We start from the raw sequence: 25,759 nt of genomic DNA, 5'->3' as shown, positions 1-25,759 counted from the left end.
TTTGTTTGCCTAAAAAGAGATACCGCGCTTAGAACTCAACAAATGCAATCCGCAGTAGAGAGTACAAAAAATTTGGCCCGGCCGAACAGCAAGCTCTTACTTGTTTTTATACCCTCCACCATAAGATGGGGGGTATACTAATTTCGTCATTCTGTTTGTAACTACTCGAAATATTCGTCTGAGACCCCATAAAGTATATATATTCTTGATCGTCGTGACATTTTATGTCGATCTAGCCATGTCCGTCCGTCTGTCCGTCCGTCCGTCCGTCCGTCCGTCCGTCCGTCCGTCTGTCTGTCGAAAGCACGCTAACTTCCGAAGGAGTAAAGCTAGCCGCTTGAAATTTTGCACAAATACTTCTTATTAGTGTAGGTCGGTTGGTATTGTAAATGGGCCATATCGGTCCATGTTTTGATATAGCTGCCATATAAACCGATCTTGGGTCTTGACATCTTGAGCCTGTAGAGTGCGAAATTCTTATCCGATTGGAACGAAATTTTGCACGACGTTTTTTGCTATGATATCCAACAACTGTGTCAAGTATGGTTCAAATCGGTCCATAACCTGATATAGCTGCCATATAAACCGATCTTGGGTCTTGACTTCTTGAGCCTCTAGCGTGCGCAATTCTTATCCGATCAGAATGAAATTTTGCACAACGTGTTTTGTTATGATATCCAACAACTGTGCCAAGTATGGTTCAAATCGGTTCATAACCTAATATAGCTGCCATATAAACCGATCTTGGGTCTTGACTTCTTGAGCCCCTAGAGTGCGCAATTCTTATCCGATTGGAATGAAATTTTGCACGACGTGTTTTCTTATTATATCCAACAACAGTGCCAAGTATGGTTCAAATCGGTCCATAACCTGATATAGCTACCATATAAACCGATCTTGGGTCTTGACTTCTTGAGCCTCTAGAGTGCGCAATTCTTATCCAATTGGAATGGAATTTTGCACGACGTGTTTTGTTATGATACCCAACAACTGTGCCAAGTATGGTTCAAATCGGTCCATAACCTGATATAGCTGCCATATAAACCGATCTTGGGTCTTGACTTCTTGACCCTCTAGAGGGCACAATTCTTATCCGATTTGAATGAATTTTTGCACGAAGTATTTCGTTATGATATCCAACAACTGTGCCAAGTATGGTTCAAATCGGTTCATAAACTGATATAGCTGTCATATAAACAGATCTGGGGATTTGACTTCTTGAGCTTCTAGAGGGCGCAATTCCTATCCGATTTGGCTGAAATTTTGCATGACGTATTTTATTTTTACTTTCAACAACTGGGTCAAATAAGGTTCAAATCGGTTCATAACCTGATATAGCTGCCATATAAACCGATCTGGGATCTTGACTTCTTAACCCCTAGAGGTCGTAATTATTATCCGATATGCCTGAAATTTTGTACGATGGATCCTCTCATGACCATCAACAAACGTGTTTATTATGGTCTGAATCGGTCTATAGCCCGATACAGATCCCATATAAATCGTTCTCTCTATTTTACTTCATTCTTAAACGAATTGGCTGAAATTTTACACAGACCTCCAACATATAACTTAATTGTGGTCCGAACCGGACCATATATTGATATCGTTTTAATAGCAGAGTAACTCTTTTCTTATAGAACTTGACAAATGCGATCCATGGTGGAGGGTATATAAGATTCGGCCCGGCCGAACTTAGCACGCTTTTACTTGTTTTTTTCTAACAACCCCTTAATCTCCCATCTCCCAAACAACATACTTTTATGCAGTCAGCCTGCTTCTCTGTAAGTGAACTACTGAACTACTGCTGTAGTAGCAGAACTACTGCTATAATAACAGCTAAATTAACTACTAATATTCAGCAGACAGTGTTTGCTATTTTCAGCAAACTTTTTTTTATGAGTATACCCTCTACTATACGAGGAGGTATAAGTATCTAACATTTGTTTGTAGTTGTTGGTTTATTTATTTTGTTTGTTTACGTGGTCCGTATAGACTCAAAAACGGCTGAACTGATTTTGTAGAAAATTTCACAGACACTGTAAAATTGACACCGATCAGCCCAATATGGGACTCAAATGGATGGTATTTGAGACAAAACAAATGGAAGGTATTTGAGTGACAACAAGTAAAAACGTGTTAAGTTCCGCCGTGCCGAACTTTGGATACCCAACACCATGGATATATGGATATATGATACATGGATATATCCATAGTTTTATCTAAATAGGGGCTGGTATGGATTATATTTAATTCAGGTCCCAAGTATTGTTATACAAGTGACAGTTTCAGCGAAATCAGGCGATAAATCCTTTTTTTTTATAGAAATAAGACCCTAAATTGGATGATCGTTCTATATGACAGCTATATCTAACTATAGTCAATTGTGGTCGGATGACAGGAGGCTTTATACAAGTCACTGTGTCCAATTCCATCGAAATCGTATAATAAAGGCGTCTTTTACGTGATGGGCAGAACCCGATTTGGCAGCTTTATCTAAATATCGTCCGCCTCAAATGGTCCATCCGCTTAGTCCATATGCCATCCATGGCATACTCTTTCCAACACTTCGGCCGATATATTACGAAAAAATACTTCAATGTTGTCTTCCAATGCGTCAATTGAAGTAGCTTGTCTTTATTGACATGAGCTTTGACACAGCCCAACAAAAAATACTTTAAAGGCGTTTAATCGTACGATCTAGGCGGCCAATTGACGGGTCTGAAACGTGAAAAAAATGTCCACCGAACTCGCCTCTCAATAAGTCCATAGTTATGTCACGCAAGTCAAGCTCTTGCATTTTGGGCAAAAAAGTTGGATATCATCTCACGTCAGGGCTCACCATTCACTGTTACGATTCGCATTATCTTTGAAGAAGTACGGTTCAATGATGCCACCGGCCCATAAACCGCACCAAACTGTGACTTTTTCTGGATGCATTGGTAGCTTCTGACTGATCTTCACTCTAAAATCGACGTTTCTGCTTATTTACGTAGCCTTTGAGCCAAAAAATCTGATCTGATTTGTATGCCAGTTTCGAAATCCACTCCCGAATACCTTTCATTTGAGCCCCATATTGAAATGATCGTCCAATATGACTGTTTGGGGGAGTTTTCGGGTTTGGGCGGCCCGAATTTTAATGCCATATTCGTATTCTACTCTCCAATACATTTTTTTTGATAACTATATTGTCCCGAGATCGGTCCTATTTTGATTTTGAGTTGTGTTTTTGGCATATGGGGGAGGGTTCGTCCCCCTTCCGATACCGAAAAATTATATAGCCTACTAGCTGACCCGGGCCCGTTCCGCTGCGCCTTCTTTTACTTTATATGGAACAAAAGTTTCCTTGGAATATTTATTTTCTACAATAAAGATCTTTTAGTGAAAATACTAACTTGACTAACAGTTTAACAATATAAGTGCCTTTATCTGAATCCCATATGATCTTTATTGGTCTACGAATTTAAGTTTGGATGTAAGGTGTACTCCATTCTTCAAAAACTTCATTTCGGCCCTATATTCTCATTATGTCTGATTTAGTGGTGTTTTCGGGGGAGAGGTGGTCCCCCAGATACTTGGCCCTGAAAAAATATCAGCATCGTGATCTTCTCTCAAATACCATTTATTTAAACCCCAAATTGCCATTGGTTTAGGGGAGTTTACACGATGAAGCGTCCCCAAACACATGGCCCAAAATAGGTTATCAAATTTGTTTTCTAATCTCAAATACCTTTTATTTGAGCCACATTTTGGCATGGTCAAAAAATTTTTTCCCTTTGGGGGTGTTTTGGGAAAGGTGTGATGCCCTAAATACATGGTCCTACATTTGGATATCAAATTCGTATTCTACTCCCAAATACCTTTATTTGAGCCCCATATTGCGATGGTCAGTAAAAAATTGCTGTTTGTGGGGTATTTTGGGAAAGGGGTAGACCCCCTGAAAATTGGTCCCGAAAATGGGTATCAATTCTTGCTCTACCCCCCAATACCTTTCATTTAAGCCCCACATTGTCATGGTCGGTAAATATGACCGATTTAGGGGTGGATTGGGGCTTGGGGTGGTCCCCCTACCACTTGGTCCGACAAACACTAAGCCGGAAAATATATCAGCAACGTGCTCTATTCTCATATATCTATATATCATTTATTTGAACCCCATATTGACATTGCCCTCAAAATTGGATATCAAATTCGTTCTAATCTTATTTAAACTCCTTATTTTAAATATGTCCGGTTTGGGGCCCTAAAAACTATGAATATTTAGTTCCACTCTCTTTAAAACCCAAATTGTCTTGGTGAGCAAATAAGCCCTATTTGGGGGTTGTTATGGTGGTGGGACGTCCACTAGACAATTGGCCCCTAATGTTGATATCAGATACGTAGTCTACTTCCACATACCTTTATTTTGAGCCCCATATTTCCATAGTCGGCAAACATGACTGGCATGGGGGTGTTTTGGGAGATGGGCGGCCACTCAGTGAGTTGGCCTTGAAAATATATATCGGATTCGTGTTCCACTTCAAAAACCCTCTCATTTGAGCCTCATATTGCAATAGTCAGAAAATACACACTTTTCCCGAATATTGATATCAAATTCGTGCTTTACTCCCAGAGACCTTTCATTTGATCCCTATATTGCTATGGTCGTAAATTTGTCCCCTTTGGGGGATGTTTTTGGTGAGAAGCGGTCCCCCCAAAAACTTGGTCCCATATTTGAATATCAGATTCGTATTCTACATTCAAATACCTTTTATTCAAGCCCCATATTCCCATGGTCAGTAAATAAGTCCTGTTTGGGGGGTGTTTTGAGAAAGAGGTGGACCCCCAGAAACGTGGTCCCACATTTGTATACCAGATTCGTATTCTACTCGCTAATATCTTTCATTTGAGTCCCATATTGCCATGGTCGGTAAATATGTCCGATTTAGGGGTGTTTTGGGGCTTGGGGTGGTCCCCCTAGCGCTTGGTCCGACAATTATTTATCTTAAATACCTTTCAATTGAGTCCCATATTGTCGTGATTGGTCTAAATATATGTTTGGGGTACCCCATCCGAAATTTGGATACCAAATGTTTATTTGTAGGGTACTATATGAGACCACACAAAATTTAGCTTAAATCGCACCACCCAGCTCCGAGATCTGGCATTTTTGAAAATTATGGTAAGGAGGAGGGTCCGCCCCCCCCCCCCCCCCCCCCCCCCCTTAGATATCTAAAAATGTAGTACCCTATTTTCACCACGGGGTCATTATGCACCATCTGTGAAAATTTCAAGAAAATCGGTTCAGCCGTTTCTGAGTCTATAAGGAACACACAAACAAACAAACCTACAAACAAACACAAATTGATTTTTATATATAAGAAGATGTTTCCTTCTAGACCAACCCACATATTTGCAAACTCCTCCCGAATACCATTCATTAGAGTCCGATATCAAAAAATTATATATCCTATGTTTCCTTCCAGACCAATCCACACAATCTGTGAAAATTTCAAGGTAATCGGTTCAGCCGTTTTTAAGTCTATACGGAACAAACAAACAAACCGACAAACAAACAATTAAACAAACACAAATTTTATAGATAAGATATACCGATTTGACTTCTCAAAGCTCTAGAGGGCAGTAGGGAAATTTTGCGTTATCACTTCTTCTGCGACCTCCAATATCCGTGCCGAGTATGGTCTGACATAATCATATCGTAAATGAGAAGCGTAACTTAGCTAAAACTTTTTTTTGTGCTATGAATCGCAATACCCAGTTACGAATGTTATCTCACACTTAGCCAAGTTGCTCTATACATTTTTCCTTAACTCTGCCAGTCAATGTATGTTTTCCACCTAAACAATTATCCCGATTGAAGCCCTTTTCCAAACCCAAAAATTGCCTATACAAATCCTATTGCCATTAATCTAAATTCCTGGCAAACGAGTGTCTGTTTTCGACATCATTTGGGATTGGGTGTTCTGGCATTTTAGCCATTTTAAGCAGCTGGGCTTAATAAAAGCACAAACGAACACAAAAGGGGCAATTAGGCAAACCTTGTCAATTGGCACAGACATAAAAATCATATTTATTTCGAATGATTCGCTAGCCACAGGCCAAAGGCAGTACGGGCTTTTTTAACTAGAAGAACAAAATTAGAGTGATACCTATGCTAGACTTGCATGGCTACACAGGTTAGCCTTTTTCCCTCAGTGTGGTGGACCGATCAAATATTCTAAGCACTGCAGCCCACTACTACTAGTCTGTGTATGGGAATTATGTTTTTGTTATCCTCGGGAAAATGGGCGTAGATTGTTAACAACGTTTTTTTCAGTTTTGCTGCTCGACTCCCTTCTGGCTTGGTTTTTTGGGTGGCTTACATTAATTTCTGTTTGTTATCGGCAGCAGCAAGCAGCCACAAATGCACTTAGTTACCTCCCAACACCAACAAAACCAAACAACATGGAAAATGCCCAGAACCATATAAAAATCTAAGCAAACAATGTTTCAATTTGTTTGTTTACACCTATTGTCTGTCTATTTGCAGTTTTGGTCAATCCAGGGTTTTCGTTTGGATTTTCACCAACGCCCCACGCCCAATGAAAACAGCCATCACACCCCACACACATAGAGGTAGGTGCCCTAACATCACCGACCGCAATCAGCAAGGCTGGCAAAAGATGCAAAAGTTTCGTGAGAGTGCATGTGTATGTGTTTTTACGCCTGAGTACCCAAAAAGTGTGCTATCTGGTCAGTATGCGGATATTTCACTGTCGTTTTTGTTGTGATTTTAATTAGAAATTCAAATATTCCGTTGAAATCAATTAAATCGAAAAGCTGTTAAGTGGTTAGGTGGTTTCCCTTAATGAAAAACCAACAAGCAATTGCAATAAATTTACAATTTTTTTAAGGCTTTAATGTTGGCTTAAGGCTTTATTGAAAGGTGAAAACTAAATAAAACAAACGATATATTCACTGTGGGGGAGTTTTTATGGTCGTGGACAATGGTTTTTCTTAATTTGGGACAAAACCAAAGGTTCTGTGCTAAGACAACTTGTTATGGAAGTTTTATAATTTAAATCATAGAGAAATACAGGGAATCGATTGGATTTAATGGAACAAATTGACCATTATTATGAATACCTCCAGAATAAAGGATTTTATGCCAGATAATGGGCTACTGGTTACCAGTACTATGTCATTAGCAGACTGACAAACCCAGTGAACGAAACGTTCAGGGGTCAGACGACACTACCAAGGTCGGTAAATTCGTCGCAATTCGCATCAGAAGTCTGGCCGAGTTCAAAACGAAAAATATATGAAGTGCTCTCTGACCGAACTGTCGGAGGGAAATGTGATACTTTGCCGACATGTCGTACAGAATTCAGACAGAATTCTGAACCAAAATTATGGGAAATTTGGAAGGGAAATAAGAGTTTAGTCTGAATGATAACGGACATGTTTTTCGACTTGTCTGTTGGATGGGAACGTACCTTCCGACTTGTCGTATCGAATGCTAACTGAATTCTGAAGGAAATCGTTTACAATTAAAATGAAATTTCCGATGGCCGAAATTGCAAATTTGCCCATGAACATTTCATTTTGGAACAGGGGCAAACATCTCATATATCAATGAGGGCTGCCCGATTTAAGTTTATGCTCAATTATGAGGGACCTCCTTTTTATAGACGGATCAGAACGTCGCGCAGAGAGGGTAACCAACGTTGAAAATGTTTTCGAATGTTCATGTCAGTATTCCAACCCAAGCGTTCAGTGGCATAGACGTCGTATCCTGTGGAAACTGTTTTTATACCCTCCACCATAAGATGGGGGGTATACTAATTTCGTCATTCTGTTTGTAACTACTCGAAATATTCGTCTGAGACCCCATAAAGTATATATATTCTTGATCGTCGTGAAATTTTATGTCGATCTAGCCATGTCCGTCCGTCTGTCCGTCCGTCCGTCCGTCCGTCTGTCTGTCGAAAGCACGCTAACTTCCGAAGGAGTAAAGCTAGCCGCTTGAAATTTTGCACAAATACTTCTTATTAGTGTAGGTCGGTTGGTATTGTAAATGGGCCATATCGGTCCATGTTTTGATATAGCTGCCATATAAACCGATCTTGGGTCTTGACTTCTTGAGCCTCTAGAGTGCGCAATTCTTATCCGATTGGAATGAATTTTTGCACGACGTGTTTTGTTATGATATCCAACAACTGCGCCAAGTATAGTTCAAATCGGTCCATAACCTGATATAGCTGCCATATAAACCGATCTTGGGTCTTGACTTCTTGAGCCTCTAGCGTGCGCAATTCTTACCCGATCAGAATGAAATTTTGCACGTCGTGTTTTGTTATTATATCCAACAACTGTGCCAAGTATGGTTCAAATCGGTCCATAACCTGATATAGCTGCCATATAAACCGATCTTGGGTCTTGACTTCTTGAGCCTCTAGAGTGCGCAATTCTTATCCGATAGGAATGGAATTTCGCACGACGTGTTTTGTTATGATATCCAACAACTGTGCCAAGTATGGTTGAAATCGGTTCATAACCTGATATAGCTGTCATATAAACCGATCTTGGGTCTTGACTTCTTGAGCCTCTAGCGTGCACAATTCTTATCCGATCAGAATGAAATTGTGCACGACGTGTTTTGTTATGATATCCAACAACTGTGCCAAGTATGATTCAAATCGGCCCATAACCTGATATAGCTGCCATATACACCGATCTTGGGTCTTGACTTCTTAAGCCTCTAGGGGGCCCAATTCTTATCCGAATGGAATGGAATTTTGCACGACGTGTTTTGTTATGATACCCAACAACTGTGCCAAGTATGGTTTAAATCGGTCCATAACATGATATAGCTGCCATATAAACCGATCTTGGGTCTTGACTTCTTGAGCCTCTAGAGGGCACAATTCTTATCCGATTTGAATGAATTTTTGCACGAAGTATTTCGTTATAATATCCAACAACTGTGCCAAGTATGGTTGAAATCGGTCCATAACCTGATATAGCTGTCATATAAACTGATCTGGGGATTTGACTTCTTGAGCTTTTAGATGGCGCAATTCCTATCCGATTTGGCTGAAATTTTGCATGACGTATTTTATTTTTACTTTCAACAACTGTGTCAAATAAGGTTCAAATCGGTTCATAACCTGATATAGCTGCCATATAAACCGATCTGGGATCTTGACTTCTTGACCCCTAGAGGTCGCAATTATTATCCGATATGCCAGAAATTTTGTACGACGGATCCTCTCATGACCATCAACAAACGTGTTTATAATGGTCTGAATCGTTCTATAGCCCGATACAGATCCCATATAAATCGTTCTCTCTATTTTACTTCGTGAGCCCCAATGGACGCAATTCTTATACGAATTGGCTGAAATTTTACACAGGTCTCCAACATATAATTTAATTGTGGTCCGAACCGGACCATATCTTGATATCGTTTTAATAGCAGAGCAACTCTTTTCTTATATCCTTTTTTGCCTAAGAAGAGATGCCAGGAAAGAACTCGACAAATGCGATCCATGGTGGAGGGTATATAAGATTCGGCCCGGCCGAACTTAGCACGTTTTTACTTGTTTTTTTTTATCAAAATCCTGAACATGTCCTTCGTTGCTCTTCTCCCATGTCTTCTACTGTCGTTTCAGTTTGGACATGAGTTTTTGGGAGAAACTTGTTCATCTTAGAGACGCCATTAATGCTATCAACCTGTTGGCAGAAAAACTTCCAGGAGGCACGTTTTGCAGCTCTGATAATCTTATTGTATTCCTTGGGCATTGTGCAATACATTCCACTTTTTTACGCCGTGCTCTGTTGTAAAGTCTACGGACCCCTTTCCCAATGTTCCGAATCTTCCCGGTCATCCAGGGTTTTTCTTGGGCTGATTTCCTTTCTCGAATTGCAGTCGTAATCCTGTTGACATTGTCGTCAATGTCTTCTATGCTTGGACAATCTAAATTATCTTGCCCAAGCCTTCTCTGATTAGTCTTCCGAATTTTGTCCAGTTGGTTTTTAACTTATTCCCGAAGCTTATCGAACTCGGAGCTGACCATACTATTCGAAACCTAATGTAGCGATGGTCACAGAAGGAGCCATCCACAGATTTCCGAACATATTGTGACATCTAAAAACTCCTCCCTAATCCTAATAACAAAGGTAGCGGTGTTACTAATATTAAGTGTTATTAGGCCGTTAGTATTCAAGAAATCTGGGCTCCGCTTATTATCATTTAATTTGATGAGAGTTCGTATCGCACCCTATTAGTACCTCATTTCCTGACTGTTTTGCCTTCCTTATGAGTTGTTGCAGCATCGACGTGGGTGGCAGTTTCGAAGAGTCAGAAGGCAGATATTGTGATACCAAGTATGCTCCACTGCCTCCCTGTCTCGCCACTGTTGCGCCCGATGTTGACAACTCTGTGGAGACTACATAATTTAAATTTTTATGACAAATAACGCAGGTCCTAGGCCGAGAACCAGTGTAAGTACAGAATAATTGGTAGTTAATATGATTCAGTCCAGAAACTTTGTTCCGGGTCGTCAATAGCTCCTGAATTAAAGCAACATGAATCTAGCCCTTACTGATTATCTCCATCAGAGCATGAGTATCTATCTCGCTCCGTTGGAGGTCTATCTGGATGACCTCAATCATTGGTCCTCCAGTAAATGGGCTTCTTGGAATTTGGTGATGGTATCATCTTCTGCTCGCTATTCCTTAGACTGCATTGAGTTTCCTGTCACTGCACTGCCTGATGCTTCAATATTAGGATCTTTGCCTGTCCTAGTCTTCCTAATATTGAGAGATGTCGGTGTTGGTCTCGTCGTCGGGCCCCTGTTCGTTTCGCGGTATTGAGTCCCCCGCGGCCTGATGTGTCAATATGAGGATATTTGCCTATCGAAGTCTACTCAATCTTAAAAAGATTTTCTGGCCCCCGTAATACGCCATGCCTTTGGTCTTAGCCAAACTTGAAACGGTGGCTTGATCAATGCCCGCCACAAGGAGAGTTCCTTCCTCCATCTCCTTCCTGTGGAAGACCTCCCATTTCTACGCGGCCAAACCTTGGTTTTACTTGCCCAAAAATCCCAACATGCATTCCGTAGCAAATTTACTGCCCGATCCCTTGATGAAGACTGCGCCTTTGTGAGCTGAGGGATGTCCATCCTTCTCGCCCCAGGGAGTGTAGATACTTCTAACGAACTTTTTGACCGTATCAGTATTTTTTGCTAGCCCAAAGTTTAGCGTTAAGATGTCCCCTCTATACTCGCAGCTCATAATTTGTATGGGTGGACCTCTTCAGAGTTTAACACATGTACGAAAATCCGTTTGTCAACCTCTAATTGGGACCGATGATCTGGTGGAGTCCTACGGGATGCACAGCTGATATCGACGACTGCATACGTCAGCCACTCTGGCGTAAGAGGGCGGCACCTTACCTTTTTCAACGACCAGCTTCTCCTTACATGATGGCTGTGGCTTGCTTTTGGAAATCACAGTCCTCCATGAAGACTCAGGGGCCGTGCGCGCTTCCTACGTTCCCGTTCCGACTTTGTCTCCCTCTACAGGACACTGTCTGGTGTCTCCATTGCGGAGGGGCTGGCTTGGTTCTCCCAGAGTACTTGAAAGTGGGGAGCTCTTTTTCATCTTCAGCATTTTAGTAATATTATGCTCTTCGGGAGATCTGATTCTCTTTATAGCTTCCGTTGAAGTGCTTGAAATTTCAGTTCCATCCCTTCAAGCAACCCGCACTTTCACCCAAAAGCGCTGCCGCTGCATACTCCTCAGTCCCTTTGGTCATGCCCCGGATTGCTTTCTAGGTCTTCTTGTGAGCTTTCCAAAGCCTTCGCTCACTACTATCATCATCCCGCTGTCCTCATCTTTTGATTCAGTTGCGATGACTGTTTCATTGACAATGTCGCTGTCGGAATCGGAAACATCACCTATACTTAAAGACTGGGGACGAACTCCGCAACAATCAGCGTTTCCGTCTCTTCCTCATTTGTTTGTCTGACGACTAGTTGAGTACTTGAAGCATTACGCTCGACTACAATTGTCAAGATACCCACACCTATAGCACCACCGCAGCTGTAGAAACTTTTGAGCCCATTTTGAGCCTACTCCTGAAAGACTTTACAATACAAATATTCCGAGACATAGATATGTTTTTTGACGGGCGAAATGAAACACGTCCGCTCTGCTCACCGGTTACTTTTGATTTTCTCCACCTCTATTGGGTGACAAAGATTCTTCCCGTTAGAAGATACAAGAATATGTTGCCAAAGCAGTAGCCACTGCATTGTTGGTACTGTTCAGACCGTCGACAGACTTGCAGCAGTCATTCAAATCACCTCCAGTGGATGTCAAGCAAAACGTTTAAGATCTACGTATTTAACAGAAATTTAGCAAACAAATAGATGACGAGAACTCTACAACCCCGATACGGCCCAATTTGGCCTATGGGAAGCACTATGGCCGCCGGTTGTACGTACCGGTTTGGCCCGATTAAGTCACTATCAAGATCAGTCTTTTCTGATTTCGTGATACTGCCTAGATGTGTCTATAGGAAGGAGGCTCCGGTTTTCACATCGGGAGGTCCAGAATTCCGAAGCCCAAACCCTTATAACCCAAAAATGTAAGCGGACTAACTGAGTCAATTTTTATACCCTCCACCATCGGTAAAAAACATACCAATTTCGTCATTCTGTTTGTAACAAATCGAAATATTGATCGATCGATTTAGCCATGTCTGTTCGTCTGTCTGTCCATCGAAAGCACGCTTACTTTCGTATGATAAAACCTACACAGATAAAAATAATTTGGAAAAACAACTTTTGTCGAAACAACTACGACAAAATTTGTTAATTTTCCTTCAACAATTTATTTTGAATCTCAGCGACCGAAAGTACTAGTTTGTCGTCGAAAGGCAAGGTCTTTGCAAGCCAACATATAATAACAGCCCAGCTAACAAAATTTTCCGATTTCGGTCCAACAATCGGATGAATCATTCGATATCGGATACGATGTCTAACCGACATCGCAACTAAATACGAGGGAAGTGCTTGTCATATTGTCGAGACGACACGGCTGAGGGAAATCTGATATATTTAACGCCATATCGAACCGATATCAGAAAAATGTCAGAGCAAAATTCCAGGGAAATTCTGATGGGAAATTTCATGTCGTACCGAATTGAGACCGAAATCGTAGACGATTGCGGACCGAATTTTTGACGGCTGCAGCCACCACATGTGCTTTGCTGCACAGTAATAAATGTCTCAAAAGTCGGGCGGAGCCGACTATATAACACCCTACACCACCTGGTGTACGTAGTACCTTTGATATGTAGAACTTATCTCGAAATTTAGTCAGACTTTAATTTGGATACCTATTGAAATATCAAATAGAACCTTGTAAGATTTTCCTACGATAGGACAACAAATTTAGATATCCACCTCCCTAAAAGACCATATCGGATAAAAGATTACATGGGAGTTATATCGAAACCTGTGGCAATTTTGATGACACACACTGGGACGTCAAATAGAACATCTCACGTCGTAGATTGTAGAGATGAGACCAAAATTATATACATCGGAACTATATCTAAATCTGGGCCGATTTTAATAAAATGTTGCGCACGTATTGGAACGTCAAATAAAACGTCTCGTGGTTTATACAGGCGAAAGTCTGAATCTAAACCGAATTTTATGAAATTTTGGACACGTATTAAGACGTCAAATAAAACACCTCGTACTGGATCTTATTAAGATCGGACTGGAATTTGGCACACATATGAAGACGTCAAATAAGCACCCGATGCCAGGCCATACCGGATGAATGTTATATATGGGAGCTATAGCTAAAACTGAACCGACTTTCATGAAATTTTGCACACAAATAAATCACCTCTTGCCAAATGTTATAGATATCGGACCAGAATTGTGGCTTCTACAGCCTTAAAAGGCCATATCGGATGAAAGATGGGAGCTATATCTAAATCTGAACCGATTTTGTTCAAAATCAATAGCGTTTGTCTATGGGCCAAAAAAGAGACTTGTGCAAAATTTCATGACAATCGGAAAATAAATGCGACCTGTAACGACGGACATAGCTAAATCGAATCAGGAAGTAATTCTAAGCAGATCGGTATACTTATCAATGGGTCTTTAGCCGAAATTTCTAAACTAAGTTTAAAGAAAAAAACATGGGCATGGGAGTCTGTGTGCTGCATGGTAGGTAGCTGGCGTGTTTTAAAAACTAACTTAAGAAAAGAATTTGCTGAAAATTCACAAACTTTCAATTATTTTTTCTCTCAAGTCTCTACGAAACTAATTCAACAAGTCTTCAATTCAATGCTAAAATTCGTAGAGAATTTGAAGTTTCAAATACAAATTGGGTAGTTGGATTTTTCTTAGAGTTTTTATTTTCTATGTAGGTCTTTGACATTATGCGAAATGTCAAAGACCTTCCTATTAGTGTTGGTTGGTTGGTATTGTAAATATTTGACTTGCTCAGCCTCTAGAGGGCACAGTTCTTATCCGATTTGGTTGAAATTTCGCATGAGGTATTTTGTTTTGACATCCAAGCATAGTTTTAATCGGTTCATAACCTGATTAGCTGCCATAACAACCGATCTCGAAATTTGACTTCTTCAGTCTGTAGAGGGCGCAACACTTATCCCAACTGTCTGAAAATTTGCATGAGGCGTTTTCTTTGTACAATAATTCCAATAACTGTCCCTAGAATGGTCTAGATGGGTTTATAAACTGAGACAGCTGCCATATAAACCATCCGCAGATCTTGACTTCTTTCGCCCAAGGTATTTTGTTTTAATTTCCAATAATTGTGCTAAGTATGGTCTTAATCGGTTCATAACCTCATATAGCTGCTATATAAACCGATCTTCAGATTTGATTTCTTGAGCCTCTAGAAGGCGCAATGACCTCCCGATTTAGGTAAACATTTGCAAGTAAAGTTTTACCATGGCTTCCAACAGCCGTGCAAAGTATGGTCAAAATAGGTTCATAATCTGATATAGCTCCCATAAAAAGCCGGTCGCCCCATTTGTCTTCTTGAGCCCTTATAAGGCACGATTCTTATTCGATGTAGATGAACTTTTGCACAATGACTTCTAGTATGGTCCATCTAAACCATTATCCAAAAAAGGTGTGACCCGAATTGCCTCGTAATCTGAAATAGCTCCAATAGCATGACAATTTTTTCTCTTATCCGTTGTTTGCCTATAAAGAGATACGGAACAAAAATCTTGACAAATGCGATTCGTGGTGGAGGGTACATAGGATTCGTCTCGGCCGAACTTAGCACGCTTTTAGATGTTTTTTTTATGCCCTCCACCATAGGATGGGGGGTCATTCTGTTTGTAACTACTCGAAATTTTCGTCTGAGACCTCATAAGGTATATATATTCTTGATCGTCGCGACATTTTATGTCGAACTAGCCATGTCCGTCCGTCCGTCCGTCCGTCTGTCTGTCGAAAGCACGCTAACTTCCGGAGGAGTAAAGCTAGCCGCATGAAATTTTGCACAAATACTTCTTATTAGTGTAGATCGGTTGGTATTGTAAGTGGGCCATATCGGTCCATGTTTTGATATAGCTGCCATATAAACCGATCTTGTGTCTTGACTTCTTGAGCCTCTAGAGTGCGCAATTCTTATCCGATTGGAATGAAATTTTGCTCGTAGTATGTTGTTATGATATCCAACAATTGTGCCAGGTATGGTACAAATCGGTTCATAACCTGATATAGCTGTCGTATAAACAGTTCTGGGGACTTGACTTCTTGAGCTTCTAGAGGGCGCAATTTCTATGCGATTTGCCTGAAATTTTGCAAGACGTATTTTATTCTTACTTTCAACAATTGTGTCAAATAAGATTCAAATCGGTTCATAACCTCATATAGCTGTCATATAAACCGATCTGGGATCTTGACTTCTTGAGCCTCTAGAGGTCGCAATTATTATCCGATTTGTTTGAAATTTTGTACGAAGGATTCTCTCATGACCATCAACGTTTATTATGGTCTGAATGGGTCCATAGCCCGATACAGCTCCCATATAAATCGATCTCTCTATTTTACTTCTTGAGCCCCTAAAAGGCGCAATTCTTATTCGAATTGGCTGACATTTTACACAGGTCTCCAACATATAATTTAATTGTGGTCCAAACCGGACCATATCTTGGTATCGCTCTAATGGCAGAACAAATCTTTTCTTATATCCTTTTTTTGCCTAAGAAGAGATACCGGAAAAAGAACTAGACAAATGCGATCCATGGTGGAGGGTATATAAGATTCGGCCCGGCCGAACTTAGCACGCTTTTACTTGTTTTTATACCCTCCACCATAAGATGGGGGGTATACTAATTTCGTCATTCTGTTTGTAACTACTCGAAATATTCGTCTGAGACCCCATAAAGTATATATATTCTTGATCGTCGTGAAATTTTATGTCGATCTAGCCATGTCCGTCCGTCTGTCCGTCCGTCCGTCCGTCCGTCCGTCCGTCCGTCCGTCCGTCTGTCTGTCGAAAGTACGCTAACTTCCGAAGGAGTAAAGCTAGCCGCTTGAAATTTTGCACAAATACTTCTTATTAGTGTAGGTCGGTTGGTATTGTAAATGGGCCATATCGGTCCATGTTTTGATATAGCTGCCATATAAACCGATCTTGGGTCTTGACTTCTTGAGCCTCTAGAGTGCGCAATTCTTATCCGATTGGAATGAATTTTTGCACGACGTGTTTTGTTATGATATCCAACAACTGCGCCAAGTATAGTTCAAATCGGTCCATAACCTGATATAGCTGCCATATAAACCGATCTTGGGTCTTGACTTCTTGAGCCTCTAGAGTGCGCAATTCTTATCCGATAGGAATGGAATTTCGCACGACGTGTTTTGTTATGATATCCAACAACTGTGCCAAGTATGGTGGAAATCGGTTCATAACCTGATATAGCTGTCATATAAACCGATCTTGGGTCTTGACTTCTTGAGCCTCTAGCGTGCACAATTCTTATCCGATCAGAATGAAATTGTGCACGACGTGTTTTGTTATGATATCCAACAACTGTGCCAAGTATGATTCAAATCGGCCCATAACCTGATATAGCTGCCATATACACCGATCTTGGGTCTTGACTTCTTGAGCCTCTAGGGGGCCCAATTCTTATCCGAATGGAATGGAATTTTGCACGACGTGTTTTGTTATGATACCCAACAACTGTGCCAAGTATGGTTCAAATCGGTCCATAACCTGATATAGCTGCCATATAAACCGATCTTGGGTCTTGACTTCTTGAGCCTCTAGAGGGCACAATTCTTATCCGATTTGAATGAATTTTTGCACGAAGTATTTCGTTATAATATCCAACAACTGTGCCAAGTATGGTTGAAATCGGTCCATAACCTGATATAGCTGTCATATAAACTGATCTGGGGATTTGACTTCTTGAGCTTTTAGATGGCGCAATTCCTATCCGATTTGGCTGAAATTTTGCATGACATATTTTATTTTTACTTTCAACAACTGTGTCAAATAAGGTTCAAATCGGTTCATAACCTGATATAGCTGGCATATAAACCGATCTGGGATCTTGACTTCTTGACCCCTAGAGGTCGCAATTATTATCCGATATGCCAGAAATTTTGTACGACGGATCCTCTCATGACCATCAACAAACGTGTTTATAATGGTCTGAATCGTTCTATAGCCCGATACAGATCCCATATAAATCGTTCTCTCTATTTTACTTCGTGAGCCCCAATGGACGCAATTCTTATACGAATTGGCTGAAATTTTACACAGGTCTCCAACATATAATTTAATTGTGGTCCGAACCGGACCATATCTTGATATCGTTTTAATAGCAGAGCAACTCTTTTCTTATATCCTTTTTTGCCTAAGAAGAGATGCCAGGAAAGAACTCGACAAATGCGATCCATGGTGGAGGGTATATAAGATTCGGCCCGGCCGAACTTAGCACGTTTTTACTTGTTTTTTTTATTTAATTTGAGCAGATATCGGTCAAACTATTTTGTTCCTGGAAATTAATTGCCTGAAAAAAGTTGTCGAGTCTTCTAAAGAATTTCAATAAAAGTTCAATGTAAATCCTTAAATGATATTTAAAACAATCTTTCTACTCACCTTCAATTTTATTCTTATCTCGCTCCTCGGCAACTTTCATCTCCAGGGTATCCTGCTCCAATGATTTCAAAGATTCCTCCTCATCAGTTGTGGGCATGGTGGTCACTTCATGGTCTTCAATTGTTTCCGTTACACTTTGTATAGAATCCATCGAAGAAGAGGTTAAAATATCCCTAGCCGCTTGTGTCACATCCGAGGCTGAAGAGACATTTGGCAAATGTATGGTCTCCAATAGATCTCCCGAAGCAGTTTGTGTTAGCAAGGGGAAATTTGATTGTATGGGCGATTGGTTTTCAACCACCGAAGGTAAATTTTCACTGGCCAATGTTATGACCATTTGGGAAGGTACGGTTGCAACTGGTGACGTTGTAGGTGTGGGATCACTTTTCAACACTGCCGTGGGTATAACAATGTGATGTTCTACACCCACTATTATACGCTCCATGGGTGTGGGCATTTCAATAATCGGAGTTGTGGTTTTGATTTCCTCTTTTAACTCTTTAGGTGATATAACAGTGGTAGATGTCTCCAGAGAACCTCTTCTCTTGGGTATGGGTTTAACGATATCAGCACTACCTCTGCGTTGTGGAACTGGAGGTTTGGGCTTGGGAGCTGGTTTGGGTTTGAGTTTAGATGAAGTGGATTCCTCTTGTGTGGTATCCGTCTCATGTTTGGATTTCTTTTCGCTTTTCTTTAATTTGGGTGAAAGTTTAGGAGAAGTTTTGGGAGAGAGTTTCGTATGGGCTTTGGGAGAAATCTTGACAGATTTCAGAACTATTTCCTCAGTGGTTATTTCCTCAATTTCTATGATTTCCTTGGTTCCGCCAGGACTAAGGGGGACAGTTTCCTTAGGGGAAGTTACCTCTTTATCTATGTGGTTTACAATTTCTGCAATTTGGGATTCTTCTTGTGTTTCCTTGCGATCCAGATTTTCCTCTACTTTGTTTTCTTCAAGTATATTTTTGTGCAACACGTAACTGGGTTCTTCTTTAAGGAAATCTTCCGAGGAACTGGGAGATATGACTACAGGGGATGACAAAATGTCACTATCTGATTTTTCGGCATCTTCAGGTTTACTTTCAATTTCTATGTTTTCTTTAATCTCTATTATCTGTTCGGGTTGAATTGATTCTGTCTTTATTGGCTTTTCATCCTTTTCTTCCAAACCACTCAAATCAAAACCATCGTCCTCATCTTTGAAGCTATCATATTGGAATAGCTTCTCAGCTTCTTTGCGCACCTTCTGATAGCTATCGATAAGTTTTTGAGCCTCCATTTCCAATTTCTTTTCCTCCTCGGTTTTCTTAACCAATTTGGGACCCTTCTTTGAAACTGGTCTTTGTTTTTCGGTCTGCTTTAGAACCTGTTTCTCAGCATCCTTGAGCACATCTTCAATCAGCTGCTGGGTTTGATCTTCCAACAAACTTTTGGCCTTTTGCTTTTGATGGTCTATGTCGCTTAGCTTCTCTTGGCTTTCAGATTTAAAGAGCTGCTCTTCTTTGGCCGCCCTGAAGATCTCCTCATTGGGCACCTCCTTGGTGATCTCACTATGTTTGGTCACTTGGGTATCACCATCTTTGGAAACAGTCAAAGTCTCACAAATCTCTCTTATCAAGCTGGGTTGCTCCTCAGTGTTTAGCTTGTTCTCCTTTTTATCGGCGGAGAGTGTATGCTCGGAGTCTTCAAAAGTCTCCAACACCTGATGTTCACATTCCACCATATCCACCCCACCCATGTTGTTCGGCTGCATTTGTTTACCACACTCCGATAAATTCAAAATACCTCGGACAATACTTTGCTTATCTTGTGGATTATGGGCCTCTTCCGATAATCGTGTTTCCGCTTGGGCGGTAACCGTTAACGGTTTCGCTGAGGCCTCCTGATCATCGAGACTATCATGGGATTGGACTTTCTTAAGTTTGGCCCTCTCCTTATGAGTTTCGGAGGATTTTTGTACCTTTTCCTCGCCGGTTTTTGAGTCCTTGGTCCTTATCTCGGAATAGGCCTTTTGATCCGATTCAAATTGGCGTTCTTCGAGCACAGTTATCTTGGTGTTGCCTTTTCGTTCCGCATAGGGTTGCAAGGTAAACGAAATCGTTTTGTTCTCCAAAGGAGATTTTGAGGCAGTCAACATTTTCTTAAACTCCTCGGGTATGGATGACTCCGTGGCCTTGGAGGAGGAGTTTATAAGCTGTGTAAGTTCTTCAGGCATAGCCTCCAAACTTAAATCGCTGACATTTGTTTCCACCACTTGTGACGTGGTGGTCGATGATGATTTGATAACCTTTTTCATAGTCGTGGTAGTTTTGGTTTCGGTTTTCATGGTGCTATGTTGAGTTTCCGTTGTCATTTCCTGGGAGGAATGGCAGGCATGGGAACTGTCCTGGCTTATGGCGGTGGAAGAAGTCTTCACAACTTCGCTGTGTTCTTGTTTTTGCTCTTCCTTTGTGCTTTCAAAAGCTGAGTGAATTTCAGCTGTGGGCTTAGCTTCCTTGGACTGCAGTAGAGGAGTTCCAGTGTCAGCTTCAGATTTCTGTAACTTCAAGCCATCAATTTCTTCAATGGCCTTGGTTACTTCATCAGGCTTTATCTTATCACCTGCTTTTAGTTTCTCCTCACTATTTTCGCTCTTTTCATTCGTCTCCCCTTCCCCACTAATGGTCATAATCTTTACATCCTCCTTCGATTCGCTCATTTTTTTGTCAATCGCCTTGGCTTCCTTCAAATTTTTTTTTAGATTCTCCAACTGCTCAGTGGGCACAGTGGGTGGCAATACAGGCACTCCTATAAAAGCGGGCTTCTTTAATTTCACCAAGGAGGTATTATTAGCCGGTGTTTTCGTTTCGTCTTCCGTTGCTTTTTGTTCCGTTTTCACTACCTCAGCTAAGCTGGAAGATGATTTCTGCTGACTCAAGTCATCAACTATGACAATTGGTCTAAAGAAAAAAGAAAACAAAAATGCAAGAAGCGTTTAATTGAAGGTGTTTTTTTTTTTTTTTTTGCTCAACATGTTCTCAGTACTAGTCAGATAATGTCTGTGGATTGTTTATTTACCCTTCCAACGGAAATTAGCTTGTAATGATCGTGTTTTGCGAGAGTGTTGGGGTGCGTATATTTCCTTAACACTTTGACTTTTCCTTCTCGCCCTAGAACACCTCATATAAGGTAACCTTAACCTTTTCAATTTGAAATGTATACTAAAGGTCTCAATTTCTTTACTAACTTCTGGCTAATGCTAACTTTGCTTGCTGTTGGCTGGTGCCCGGTGTTCTAGCATTGATGATAAGTAAACCACGAGCACCTGTATATGGGTTGCAACTGATATCAGTTGATGTTGTTTTTTTTTTTTTATTTGTTTGTCACTAATTTTTTTTTATTTCCCATTATACTTTTGGTTTTTTTTTTTTTTTTGGTCTGTTTACTTTTCGCTAGATTCATAACATATATGCTAGGGATGGGCAATGGAAACTCCCACAAGTACCCTAGAAGTGGATATAGGCAGAACGGTAAGTAGAGGAGCAAATCGAGCAAAGATAAACAAACGTTTGGTAGAAGCTGAGCTTCATATACTTCTCATCATTCCCTAAACAGTGTATTGGGATATGATACTTTAAGCATTTTTTTACAAGAAAGTATATTCCTTGCTAGTCATTGTAAGTAAACATGGGTTAATATTTTAGTACCACCTTCCGCATAGAAGAATCTGTCCGTGTGACCGTCAGTTGTAATCACGCTACATTCTTAAAATTGAGCTATAAAGCTGTACTTGGGCACGGACACGCACTTTTTCACCGTTCTTAAATGGACAAGATCGGACTATATGTAGCTGCCATGCGAACCGATCTGCCGATTTAGGGTTTTAAACTCATAAAAACCACATATGTTAAACGAGATCTCTGAAATTAGAGTTGAACCCAGCCTTTCGAACAGTCCTATATGGAACCGAATATGGTCCATATAGGACTTTATTTAGATATGGCTGACATATAGGCCAATCTACCGTTCCTGGGTATTAAGTCCGTAACAGCCGCATTTATAGTCGCTGAAATTTCGTACAGTGATTTTTTTCGGTGCTCCCAATATTCGGACAGAATATGGTCCGCACCGAACTTTGTTGGTGCCATTTAGACCAATCTGCCGATTCAGGGTCTTAGGCCAATGAAAACCGCATTTATTATCTGATTTTATTGCAGTTTGGAACAGCGAGTTGTACAAGAGCATCCGATGTCTAAACCTAATTTTTTCCTCATCGGGCCATATCTACATATAGCCGCCATATAGGCCGATCTACTGTTTCTAGGCATTAAGTTCATAAAAGCTGCATTTACAGTCCGTTTTCGGTGAATTTGGAACAGTGAGTTGTACCGGGGCTCCCGATATCCGAACCTAATATGGGCTATATAGGACATTATTTAGATACAGCTCTCATCTATACCAATCTACCTTTACTGGGTATTAAGTCCATAAAAGCCGCATTTATAGCCTGATTTTGGACAGTGATTTTTATCAGTGCTCCCAATATTCAGACCGAATATCGTCGCATTTCTTGCCCGATTTTACTGAAATTTAGAACTTGTACCAAGGCCCCTGAAATCCGAAAAGAATATGGTCTAAATCGGACTTTGTTTAGATATAGCTGCCATATAGACCGTTCTGCGGCTTTAATAGGTCTTAACTCCATTAAAGCCGCATTTATTGTCCGATTTCGCTAAAATTTGAAACAGTGAGTTGTACAAGAGCTTCAGAATATTCCGAACGTCTGACTTCTTCAATCTGATTGATATTGTGGGTTTACCATAAAAACACAAATTTACGTGCAGTTAACCTTGTTAGGCACCTTATAGATCCGCCCATGCTTGATAAGTAGGTTAAGAACTGCTACGCCTCAAGCTGTCGTTGGCCACGGCATTAGCAAGGCACCCAATAGCTTTGTTGAAGCTGTCCCCAAGGCTTCACAATACATAAAAGAATTTATGAATATAGAAGCGCTGAAAGTCTTTTAAAAGTCCCGCCTGATATCCTTAATAAAGAATTCTGTTGGCACACTACGAACTCAAAAGAGGTTTTGTGTTTTTCTGGGAGATATGCCAAGAATCATCACTAAAGCGGAGTATTCGGTTCAGCTTTCGGAATTGTTAGTGCCCCCAAAAAAAAAACTTTACAGGAGAAGGTGTTTGTTTAATAAATCATAGCCTATCTTAGATTGAAATATGATTTTTATATACAGGGTGGCTGATGAATATTGCTACAATGATGAATATTGCTACATTTTTTTTTCGGTGTATGGAATACATTTTTCTTTTATTCATGTTAAATTAAATTATTAAATTAATTATTAAATTATTATTAATTAAATTAATTAATTAATTAATTAAATTAATTATTAAATTATTATTATTAAATAGAAAAAAAGTTATTACATTTTTTTTTGGTAGCGGCTTTCATCAGCCACCCTGTATGTATCACTTTTTTGGCTGATGCATATAGTGGTAAAAAAAATGTTGTGCGTTTAAATTGGAATAACGGTATTTTTAGCACTTACATCTTTTTCGCTGTCGCATAAACGACCTCGTAATTGAGAGGTAAGTGCATTTTATACCATTGTTTGAAAGTGACAATGGAAGTCTCAATTTAAATCAGATTCAAATGCAATTTGGAACAGAGAGTCATATTACACACCTACACATTTATGGCAACTTTCGTCCATATCCGATCATATTAGGATATAGCTGTCGTATAGACCGATCTCCCGATTTAGGGTCTGAAGCTCATAAAAGCCGCATTTATTACCCGACCAGATCAGACTATATTTCGATATAGCTGCCCTATAGACTGATCTTATGATCTTGGGTCCGTAAGGATCCTGAACATGCTTTCTAAGTATGGTCCTGATAGGACTTTTTTATACGGCTGTCGTATAGACCGATCTGCGATTAAAAGTAGAAAGAATGCACCCAAATTGTACTTAATAACCGATATCAATGAAATTTGAAAATGTGAGTTGTTTTTGGCGCCTCAAAACCCTTGCCCGGTATAGTCTAGATCGGAACGTGATATGATATAGATGTACAAATATATAAAGATTTCTCGAATAAAATTCTTTCGTTCTAAATATTGTTTTTTTTTATCGAACTTAAGCTTGGTCGATCATAACGTGTTTCTACTTACTTATAATCGGGGATTTGGAGGCTCCGCTCCCTTCGTGCTGTAAATCGTCAAATCCGTAATATTCTCCCAAAGTCGTTCAATTTAAATGCTATATTTTCCAATCAACCCATAATTCCGTCTTGGGGAGTTTCTTTGGATGTCCCCAAATTTGGTATGACCTTCGTACCTTACTTCCAAACGCCCATATTGTCCCGGATGACCAATATGGGTTTATTGGTGACCGTACAGTGGTCCAAAGACTTTAAATTTTAATCCAATATTGTCTCGGTCGGCCAATATTTCCCATTGGCGGTTTGCTCGAGGGTGGGACGCCCCTCAGAACTTAGTTAGCCCTACTTTTAAACAACCGTTTCGTGCTCTAGTTCCAAATATAAAACGTTTCATTATGATAACTTGCATTTTTTGCAGTTTTTGTGTAATTTGTTTAAGGTTTAAGGACACAAGTCGTCAGTTATCGATTCCTATTGAAAACTAAAAATCCCAAAATTCGGCGGTAGGGGTTCGTATCATAGTTTTGTTAACATAATTCCTTGAAATTATTTGTACTAACTCAATCTTACATTCATATTACATTACGATTAATTATTTCACCCACCACCGTAGGATAGGGGGTATATTCATTTAGTCATTCCGTTTGCAGCACATCGATTTCCGACCCTACAAAGTATATATTGGGTTGCCAAAAAAGTAGTTGCGGATTTTTTAAAAGAAAGTAAAAGCATTTTTAATAAAACTTAGAATGAACTTTAATCAAATATACTTTTTTACACTTTTTTTCTAAAGCAAACTAAAAGTAACAGCTGATAACTGACAGAAGAAAGAAAGCAATTACAGAGTCACAAGCTGTGAAAAAATTTGTCAACGCCGACTATATGAAAAATCCGCAATTACTTTTTGGGCAACCCAATATATTTCGGGTCGTCGTTAAATTCTAAGACGATTTAACGATGTCCGTGCGACTGTCCGTCTGTCCGTTCATCTGTTGTAATCACTCTACAGCCTTCAAAAATTGAGATATTGAGCTGAAATTTGGCACAGATACGTCTTTTTGATGCACGCTGGTTAAGTTATTGAAGGGGCCAAATCGGACCATATTTGGATATAGCTACTGCCCATAAATGCTGTAGTTTTCATCCGATTTCGCTGAAATTTAAAACAGTGAGTAGTTTTAGGCCACCGGCGCCATCCGACCCAAATATGGTAAAGATGGGACTATATTAAGGTATAGCTGTCATATAGACCGATGCGCCGATAAAGATCTGAAGCTCATAAAAGCTTTAATTATTACCCGATTTTGTTGAAATTTGAAATAGAGAATTCAACAGTGACTTATATTAATTAGACCACACAATATCCGTGTCGAATTTGGGTGCATAAGTTATCCAATTTTCACCAGATTATGATGAAAGGGAGTTTGTATATTTACCCG

The 25,759-nt window shown here is 40.1% G+C and overlaps 1 protein-coding gene across 4 annotated transcripts in view; it reads right to left on the bottom strand.

Moving 5' to 3' along the window:
* LOC106090085 (uncharacterized) overlaps positions 1-25,759 on the bottom strand; it is a 503,676-nt gene that overhangs the window by 325,274 nt on the left and 152,643 nt on the right. For 3 of the 4 annotated variants that reach the window (XM_059363743.1, XM_059363736.1, XM_059363740.1), the window contains exon 5: positions 18,163-21,098. In XM_059363743.1, coding sequence (XP_059219726.1) covers positions 18,163-21,098 — 2,936 coding nt within the window. Of the gene's footprint in view, positions 1-14,970; positions 15,243-18,162; positions 21,099-25,759 lie in introns of those variants that run through there. The other variant, XM_059363734.1, reaches the window with a different exon arrangement.

This window comes from Stomoxys calcitrans, chromosome 1, assembly GCF_963082655.1.
Source record: "Stomoxys calcitrans chromosome 1, idStoCalc2.1, whole genome shotgun sequence".
In the NCBI taxonomy this organism is placed as follows: Eukaryota; Metazoa; Arthropoda; class Insecta; order Diptera; family Muscidae; genus Stomoxys; species Stomoxys calcitrans.
The sequence above is the reverse complement of the archived record's forward strand: the minus strand, read 5'-3'. Positions and strand labels throughout refer to the sequence as shown.